The sequence below is a fragment of the Myotis brandtii genome, unplaced genomic scaffold (assembly GCF_000412655.1).
Source record: "Myotis brandtii unplaced genomic scaffold, ASM41265v1 scaffold1052, whole genome shotgun sequence".
NCBI lineage: Eukaryota > Metazoa > Chordata > Mammalia > Chiroptera > Vespertilionidae > Myotis > Myotis brandtii.
The window spans coordinates 620,945-631,369 of NW_005353545.1; the positions used below are offsets into that span (position 1 = coordinate 620,945).

At 39.0% G+C, this 10,425-nt stretch overlaps 1 protein-coding gene across 1 annotated transcript in view; it reads right to left on the reverse strand.

Moving 5' to 3' along the window:
- The window catches only part of LOC102261911 (probable ubiquitin carboxyl-terminal hydrolase FAF-X), a 292,998-nt gene that overhangs the window by 223,617 nt on the left and 58,956 nt on the right, over positions 1–10,425 (reverse strand). The window contains exons 4-6 of the mRNA XM_014540284.1: positions 7,226–7,305; positions 3,958–4,070; positions 900–1,118 (exon numbers count right to left, since the gene is read on the reverse strand). Coding sequence (XP_014395770.1) covers positions 900–1,118; positions 3,958–4,070; positions 7,226–7,305 — 412 coding nt within the window. The remainder of the gene's footprint in view (positions 1–899; positions 1,119–3,957; positions 4,071–7,225; positions 7,306–10,425) is intronic.

A 10,425-nucleotide genomic window follows, 5' to 3' on the forward strand; every position in this document is an offset into this window, starting at 1 on the left:
CCCAATCGACTCCCCACCCATGCACGAATTTGTGCACCAGGCCTCTAAGTTTTAAAATAAACACAGAAAATACGGACCCTTCTACATAGCCTGGACTAGCTAGTTCACTGTTTCTGGCTATTTTTCTTAGTTCTGTTGATGTATTTTCTTCCTATTTTCTTTTACCTTCCTTGAATTAGTTATACTATAATTTGTAGATTTTATCCTATGAAACAAAAAACATCATAAAAGTTGTTTAATAGGCTCAGCAGGTATGACTCAGTGATTAAACATCAAGCCTTAAAACAGGAGGCCACAGTTAGATTCCCAGTCAGGGCACATGCCTGGATTGCGGGCTTGATCCTGAGTAAATGACATGTAGGAGTCAGCCAATTAATGATATTCCTCTTACATCGATGTTTCTATTACTCTACTGCTCTCCTTTCTCTCTCTCTAAAAATCAATAAAAATATATTTCTTTTTAAAAAAGCCTAACAGTATGACATAAAAGCAAAACTGTAAAATTTAAACATTTTTGTTTACATGGTCTGTATATAAATGTATGTTTTATGCTTCTAAATATATATAAAAGTATCAACATGTACAGTTGATGCTCCTTAGTTATATTCTCTAACACCAAAGCAGCAAACACTGAATCATTGCTGCTACGGAAAATATAGGGTTAAGTTCCAATGGGTATATTCATTAACCAAGTAACATAATAAGCTTTGCTCAGGCATGAATTATAATGTGGCTGGTCATGTGGGGAATGTTAATAAACAATCTGTAGTAAATGTGTCTTTCAACAGAAAATCATATAAAACAAAGTTATGTTAAAAGGGAGGTTCATGTCATTTAAATGTTGACACAAATACGAAATAATTTTACTATTTAATTTTGATAATAACAAACCAACACACTTTTGGTAATCTAGGATCCGAAGAACAAGCAAATAATTCATCTTCAGACAACTGTGCACTTGTGAAAATTGATTCACATGGGCGTGTACCGTTGTAGATATGGAATTTACAATAAGGATTTAAGGCCATGGCGAGAAGTTCTAGAAGTGGAAACCAGTCTTGGGACAACGTGGCCACACAGAGCTCTACTAGGCGATGAGTATTATTAATAATATACCTCTGTTATAGGGGAAGTAGACAAAAAGAGAAGGAAAGTTAATTCAGAAAAAGAAAACATTGCAATTTCTAATAAAAAAACATTCTAATGTTGTTAATTTCTCTTCATCTATCAATAATAATAAAAGGGTAATATGCTAATTAGACCAAACAGTCAAATGTCCCTCCGGACAGCCTTCCAGACAAAGCTGCAACGGCTGCGAGGGCTGAGGGCAGGCAATGGCTCTGAGGGCCGAGGGCAGGCCACCGTGGTGGCCGGCAGTGGTGGGGTGATGGGGAGCACATTGCCCTGAGAGGCCCAGTCACTTCCCGGAGAGGATGTCCCCTGAGGGTTCCCAGACTGCTAGAGGGGGCAGGCCGGGGTGAGGGAGATGCCCAGTGCACAAAATTTTGTGCACCAGGGCTCTAGTCCTATATAGTAAAGAGACAATATGCAAATTAACCCTCACACCCTCACAAGATGGCTGCCTACAACCAGGCCGGCAGGGGAGTTACTGAAGGGTGACGAGGCCAGCAGGGGGGTTAGTGAGGGACAACCAAATGACTGAACAGCAGGCTGCGTGGGGCAACCAGGCTGGTGGGGCAGCCGTGAGGGGTGATCAAGCCGGTGGGGGGGTGGGGAAGGCAGGCTGTTGGGGCGACCTGGCCAGCAACGGGGGGCAGTTAGAGGCGACCAGGCCAGCAGTGGGGGGGGGGGCAGTTAGGGGAGCTCAGGCCAGGATGCAGAGGCAGTGAGGGGCGATCAGGCCGGCAGGGGGGGAGCAGTTAGGGGCGACAAGGCAGGAAGGTAGGTGAGCGATTAGGAGCAAGTGGTCCAGGATTATGAGACAAATGTCTGACTAAACCAGCAGTCAGACATTCCCCGAGGGGTTCCCGGATCAGAGAGGGCGCAGGCTGGGCTGAAGAAACTCACCCCATGCACAAATTTTCTGTACCGGGCCTCTAGTATAATATATAAAACTTTAATATGCAAACAGACCAAACAGTGGAACAACTGAACCACCAGTCACTATGACATGCACTAACCACCAGGGGGCATGCATGGAACATGGTGGGCATCGGCTACGGAGGAATGGTGGAGCAGGTGAGCGGGGGAGCCAGACCAAGGAGGGGTGCTGGTCACTGTTGTTTACTGAAAATTCTTTGCTCCCACATGCTGCGGTCCTGCCCGGTGCTCACATCTGCTGCCGGCGCCAGAGCCGCCGCCCACACCTGCTTCCAGTGCCCAACGCCAGTCTCGACTGTTTAGCAAAGTCAGCGGGTTCAATTGGTGGCTGCCAGCCAAGATCACCCTAAGGGCTTCTCCACCTTCCCCTGCTCCTGAGGGGCGATCAGGGTAGCAGCTGCCGTCTGCACCCCACTGCTGCTGGTGTCGGCCCCAATCACTCTGCGCCATCAGCAAGTGCAAGCGGGGCTGGCGCCATCAGCATGTGGGAACGGCGGTGGTGGGAGCAGGGCTACAGGCAGACAGGGGACCGTAGCAGGAGGGGCTTTGCGGGAGCGCGGATGATGGGCTGAGACCTGCCCCTGTGCACAACTCAGCCTCATGGCCCACCATTCCTTTCAAGCTGCACGAATTTGTGCACTGGGCCCCTAGTAGTTCTGTATTGGTCACCTAAATTCTGCTTAATTTCACAAATATAGTGATCGAATAAATATATATCAGTAAAAATAAATTAGTATTTCACTGAACTGCACCAAACTTCAAAAACTATTTTAGTAGGGTTACAAATGAACTAAGTACTATAGGCTAGCTATTTCATCTCTATGTCCATAGGATACATGTAAATGATCATTTTCTTTCTTCGGAATTTGTACTTTAAAGGCAATAATTTCAAAATGTGAACATTTAGAGTCATGTCCATTATCTAAGATGTGGAGATGTAATCTAAGCCTCAATTAAAAAGTCACAGGTCATTTCCAAAGTATCTATATCTACAACTAAAAAGTTACACATCCATCAGAAAATATTAGAACTTATATGCCAGTCATTTTTGAGAAATGTTCAAGTTATGTTTTCTACAACAAACTCCACAAAAAGTATGTTTACTGCATAATTTCTGATTAATTCCATTTTTCTTTAATAAGGAGAAGTTTGAAGTACATTAGTTCAATAATTTTAATAAGATACATACTGTTTCACTTTCAAAATTTCTAGAAAATGAAGGTATCTTAGTCTATAGTAGTTTGCATTACTTTTGTCATAGACTGAAGGTATTCCTGTGAGTACTTGTGTTTCATGCTGTAGGCACTTGAGGATTCTATCAATATGAGAACACTTTAAATTCTGTTTGACTTGTTTTAAAGCTGTTGTTTGAATTAATATCAAACACACGAATGAAACTAATGAAAATACACAAAACTAATGAAAATACTAGTGTCTAGTTCAAATTTCCACAGAAAACTTTCTTTTCTCTACCAGTTGCCAAGCTTAAACCATACAAGATTCCTTGCTTATCATTTCTGCAGGATGACTGTATTTAGCTGAAATTATTCCATTTGGTGTCCCAGCTAGATTAGAAGTCCCTAATTACATTCCCTATCTTGGATATTTTTCTTTCTTAATGGTACATAAAATAGTGAACTCTTATAATATGTAATGTAATACATTTGATTAAATACAGTATCTTATATACAGTCACTTGGGATTCCAGGTGACAAACCAGTTTCATAACTAAAAATTTCAAATTAATTCTAAATGACTATTATTTTTTAAAAAGTACTTCAATTGTGTCAAATATATCAACAAACTTAATTATTATTCACTGTGATGTTTTCCAGAGACAAACTCACAGGGATCACCATGTCAATCTGATCCTTCAAAAGAAATGACAAAACTCACATGAATTTCAAATTTCCAACCACTCACTGCCTCATCCATAAGAATTTTCGTGAAAGATACAGTCAGCCCATCACAGAAAAAACGTTGACATGCTTCACTCTTCACATCAAGACCTAAGAAAAGATGAAAAGTTCAAATGAACAATGTAAAGAAAATATTTCTCTTGCCAATTATATCATTCAAGATATAAAGTTTTAGCCTGGCTGGCATGGCTGTGTGGTTGAGCACTGACCTGTAAACAAAGTCTCATTTCGATTCCCGGTCAGGGCACATTCCTGGGTTGTGAACTCGGTCCCCAGTGTGGGGCATGCAGGAGGTGGCCAATTGATGGTTCTCTCTCATCATTAATGTTTCTATCTCTCTCTCCCTCTCTGAAACCGATAAAAACACTTTTTAAAATCAAGATACAAATTGCCCTAGCTGGTTTGGCTCACTGGATAGAGCGTTGACCCATGGACTGGGCTTGATTCCGGTGAAGGGCACATATCTTGGTTGCAGGCTCCTGCCCAGCTTGGGCCCTGATTGGGGCGCATACAGAGAAACCAATCGATGTGTTTCTCTCACACCAATATTTCTGTCTTTTTCTCTCCAAAAATCAATGGAAAGATATCCTCAAGTAAGGATTAAAAAAAAAAAAGAAAGAACAAAGATACAAATTTTTAGAAGATATATAGTTTCCAACTCACATAGTACTAAAATTTTTGAACCAACACATGGCATTATAAGAAATTAAAAGTAACTTACATTGAAAACATGTGGAGTCTAGAAAAGCGAAATGTTATATTTAATGAATTTTAGAAATACTGAGTTGTATTAAACCACATCAAATCAATAATATTACAGTAACTGAAAATGCTTTCAAATATAATACTGGACTTTCAACAAAGACAATTGGGGAGATAGAATAATGAACCATTTTACTAAGAAAAAATACAGTTCAAAGCTTTACAAAAGTGACTGTGCTAAAATTTCATTTCACTGTCCCAGCAGGTTTGGCTCAGTGGGTAGAGCATTAGCTGTCAGTCTGAAGGGTCCCAGGTTCAATTCAAGTCAAGAGCACATGCCCAAATTGCAGCCTCAATCCCCAGTAGAGGGTATGCAGGAGGCAGCCAAGCAATGATTCTCTCTCATCGATGTTTCTATCTCTTTCTCCCTCTCCCTATCTCACTGAAATCAATAAAAATATATTTAAAAAAATAAATAAATAAATAAAATTTCATATCACTGTAAATCATCCGTTTACCACCAAATTTAAAAGATGAAAGTTATCATTTATTCCTAATTAGTCCTTTAACTTCTTGTTCTCTAAAAATCTTTAGTTTTTTAAATTTCTTCTGATTTAAGAAAATCAATAGTTTCATGTGCCTTTATGTAAAAAGAAAATTTTTAACTCTTCACTGAAACTCAGAAATATGAAATGTACACGATATAATACAGTAAGTTTGGGTTTTAATTATAAACTTATTGATAGATATATCATGTAAACCTAGGACTTTCCTTAAAAACACTTAAAATTTTGTTTTATCGTAACCATGGTCCCTGAAAAAGAAGGGGAAAAGTTCCTGCTAGTGACATACATTCACTGGCAATCCTATGAAACAATGTACATTTTCAATTTCTCCTCATCTTCTACCTCGAACATGCCTAGTTCATAACTCATATAATTACTGGATAAATTTGCAAATAAAGTAAGTCTGAGTATTGAAAAACATTTGTTTACTGGTAAGATATTTTCAGTGACTAGATTATGTTAATAAGATTAAACTTAAACATAACAAAACACTCTTTAAATTACCACAGGATAATTACTATTAGGTTCATTGAAATGATCTCCCTTCCCAGAGTCAGATTCAGCATCAAAATTCCTAATATACCAAAGATATTAAAATATTTATTAATGACATTACCACTCAATAAATACATCTTACTAAATAAACCATTTCAAGTTCTTATTTAATGAACAAGTAAAGAAAATGTTTTTTGCCCTTTGTTTTAAGTTGTAAGGCCTTGATCAAATAGAGATCAATAGAAAAATTAGTCATTTACTAAAAGAATTCATCTGTATATAATATTAGAATAGTCACTGAAAAATGATTAATTCCAAAATCAAACTTTTACTTCTAGCCAACAATAAAAATACCAGATTTTCTATACTGGTTGCAAAATACATAATTTTTCAAGAAAAAAACAAAAACAAAAACAAAACCTCACAACTTACTGTGTGTTTTTAAAAAAGTCAAACACACAATACTGAGTTAACATGCAAAAAGCATGTTAGTGAAATAGAAATTTTCAGTAAAAACAAACAGATGGGGCTTCTGTTAGCATATCCTTTTTCTTTTCAAATGTTCAACTAGTTTTCTTAAAATAATTTTTAAAAAATGTATTTTTACTGGAAGGGAGAAGGAGAGATAGAGAGAAACACTGATATGCTGAATCCTACATGTCCCCTCTTGGGGATCGAATCTGAAACCATGGCACGTGCCCTGACAGGGAAGTAAACCCCAAACCTCTTGATTCATGGGGAGAACTCTTAATAACTGAGTGATACCAGCTAGGCAAGTTCAAATATTTTTTACTGAAATTATTTAAAAAATAGCGTATTTCTCAATTATAAACGCTATAAGTGCAAAAAAGTAAAGAGTTGTATTTGAAGTTATATTGTCATATAGTATTCTTTAATGATACCATTTCACATAACAGATTTTTAAAATCAACTCTAGAAAATGTTTTTCAACTTCTGAGTAACAACTCCTTTAAAAATATAATGAAAGAGGTCATGTCCTTAGAAATATGATTGAAATGTAAAAGTCTATCTAAAATTTTTAAGTATTCAGATGTTCTTAAAAACCCTCCAAAGTTTCTATTAACCTTTGCTCTAGGTATACATAAGCATTACTAAGACGTTTTAGTGAGATAGCATAGTTTCTGGAATACATAATAACTTCCTACTAGAGCAGTGGTTCTCAACCTTCCTAATGCCATGACCCTTTAATACAGTTCCTCATGTTGTGATGACCCCCACCCATAAAATTATTTTCATTGCTACTTCATAACTGTAATTTTGCTACTATTATGAATCATAAGGTAAATATCTGATATGCAGGATGTATTTAGGCGACCCTTTGAAAGGGTTGTTCGACCCCCAAAGGGGTTGCAACACCCAGGTTGAGAACTGCTGCACTAGAGAAAAGCAAAGCCACAAGAACAATGTGGAAGTATATATGCAGCACACATTATGAAAAACATAGTAACCTTATAAACTCACCTTTTTTACTAAGATCAATTGCAGCTTCTAAAAGTACTTCTAATTCTCCCTTTGGCAAGACAGGAACCAACCAACGAGACCTAAAAAGTATTACAAAATAAAAGGATGGTGCATTGGTTGAGTAAAACTCAGTGCTATAAATACGTTGCCTACTTAATTATTTTTACTATGAAAAAGTGAAAACAAACAAACCCTGACTATATTATATATTCACAATAAAATTTAATAAGGAGATAGACAACCTTTCTCTTTTGATTTTCAAAAAGACATTAAGAAACAGGAGACAAATATCTGATTTCCCACTCAACTCAAATCAATAGGACATTTATCAATTTTTCCTAAAGATTATGGATTCGGAGTACTTATCATCATAAGTATACTTCTATATCAAAAGGCAATTAGACCATATTCAGAGCTAGTGTTTCCCCAGTATCTTAAAAACTAACCACTACTGAGAACCAAGATGGCGGCATAGGTTAACGCCGGAGTTTGCTGCCTCGAACAACCACTTCAAAAATACAACTACAAGACGGAACGGACATCATCCAGAACCACAGGAAGGCTGGCTGAGTGGAAGTTCTACAACTAGGAGGAAAGAGAAAAGCATACCGAGACTCAGAGGAGACACAGTGCTGAAGTAAAATACTAAGGTGCGGAGTGCGCGCAGCGCGGGCTGGTGGCTGAGGGTGCGGTTGTCTGTTTCAATCCGGAGGGAGCCTCAGACTCTGAGCTCCAGCGAGTCTCTAGGGACCCAGACTCAAACGGGAGAAGCAGGACTGTCTGGCTACGGTCCCTCCGAGGTTTGCAGCCGTTGCTGGGACAGAGAGGCAGAGCCCCTGGGGACGGACTGAGAGCAGCCATAACTGCTCCCTCCTCCGCCCTGTTGATCCCGTGGGACCCGCCCCGCCCAAGCCCTGCACAGAGGCATTTGCCGGATAGCCTCAGGCAAAGGCTAGATTAGCACCTCCCTAGAGGACACAAGTTCTTCCACTGCAGACACAGCTGATTAACACAGCCAGTCGGCCTGGAGGTCAAATCCCTCTAGTATTAACTACAACAATCAAGGCTTAACTACAACAAGACTGCGCACAAAGACCACTAGGGGGTGTACCAAGAAAGCGTAAAAAATGCGGAGACAAAGAAACAGGACAAAACTATCAAGGGAGGATATTGAGTTCAGAACCACACTTTTGAGGTCTCTCAAGAGGCTTCTAGAGTCTGTCGATAAACTTGATGAGATGTACAGGAAATCTAATGAGACCCTCGATGGTGTGATAAAGGACCATCTAGAAAGTAAGCATACACTGACTGAAATAAAGAATATTATACAGACTCCCAACAGCAGACCAGAGGAGCGCAAGAATCAAGTCAAAGATTCGAAATGCGAAGAAGCGAGAAACACCCAACCGGAAAAGCAAAATGAAAAAAGAACCCAAAAATACGAAGATAGTGTAAGGAGCCTCTGGGACAGCTTCAAACGTACCAACATCAGAATTATAGGGGTACCAGAAGATGAGAGAGAGCAAGATATTGAAAACCTATTTGAAGAAATAATGACAGAAAACTTCCCCCACCTGGTGAAAGAAATAGACTTACAAGTCCAGGAAGCGCAGAGAACCCCAAACAAAAGGAATCCAAAGAGGACCACACCAAGACACATCATAATTAAAATGCCAAGAGCAAAAGACAAAGAGAGAATCTTAAAAGCAGCAAGAGAAAGAAACTCAGTTACCTACAAGGGAATACCCATACGACTGTCAGCTGATTTCTCAACAGAAACTTTGCAGGCCAGAAGGGAGTGGCAAGAAATATTCAAAGTGATGAATGCCAAGAACCTACAACCAAGATTACTTTATCCAGCAAAGCTATCATTCAGAATTGAAGGTCAGATAAAGAGCTTCACAGATAAGGAAAAGCTAAAGGAGTTCATCACCACCAAACCAGTATTATATGAAATGCTGAAAGGTATCCTTTAAGAAGAGGAAGAAGAAGAAAAAGGTAAAGATACAAATTATGAACAACAAATATGCATCTATCAACAAGTGAATCTAAGAATCAAGTGAATAAATAACCTGATGTACAGAATGAGTGGGGCGGGAACTGAGAGGAGAGGAGTTATGGGGGGAAAAAAGAGGAACAAATGTATTAATCTGAACAATAAAGATTTAATAATAAAAAATAAAAAAAACTAACCACTACTTTCTAGAAAGAACTTTCTTCCATCTGTTCCTTATCCTTTACTAAAAACAAAGAAATTTCCCCAAATACCTCTATTTTGATAAAGATACCTATTACAAATAATCTGTCAGACATAAATCGAAACTATCATTTTTTGTTGGTTTTAGTTCCACAAAAGGCTTATTTTTTATTTCCCTGCCCTTAGAAGTTACCATAACTCAGTTCTGCTTTCCTAATTACAAGTAAACTGTCATAAAAATTAACCACCAGACAAATGATTTAAGCAACAATATAATCTATTGCAATAAAGTATCAGCTACCAAAAAAATGGACACCCCAGATATAAGAAAATTCAACTAACACCTCCAGTAATCAATCATAAATGCTTAAGAGCAATTCGCTACCTATAGCTCCAGGCTAGAAACTTAATACCTAGGGTCACATAGTATCCTTAACTTGAAATCTTTATTGATATTATCATTATCTTTCAATTTTTAAAAGTCCCTAACAATTCCCTACATTAAGAACGCTAAGTTATAATGCATGTGGTAAGGACTAAAATACTAAGGCTATTAAGAATACATTAAGGAACAGAGACTGGAATATTGGAGGGAAAAGTGAGGAAGAGTGGGTGGGTGAAAGGTAATCAACCAAAGACCTTATGACAATAGAGTGGTAAAGGCCTGAGGTGGGGGACTGTAAAAGGGCCTTTTGAAGGGAACAGAGGGGACACATGTAACACTTTCAACAATAAAGAATCTATACTAATAAAACTTAGGTGGTCCTACGCCACAACATGACCCCCCTCACACATCACAAGATAGCTGGCAGGGAAGGGAAGTTGGGGGGGGAACAGGCCAGCAGGGAAGGGCAGTTGGGGATCACCAGGCCTGCAGGGGAGGGTAATTGGAGGGTGACCAGGCCGGCAGGGGAGAGCAATTAGGGGCCGTCAAGCCGGCAGGGGAGGGTAGTTGGGGGCAAGTCAGGCCAGCAGGGGAGGACAGTTGGGGGGGACCAGGCCA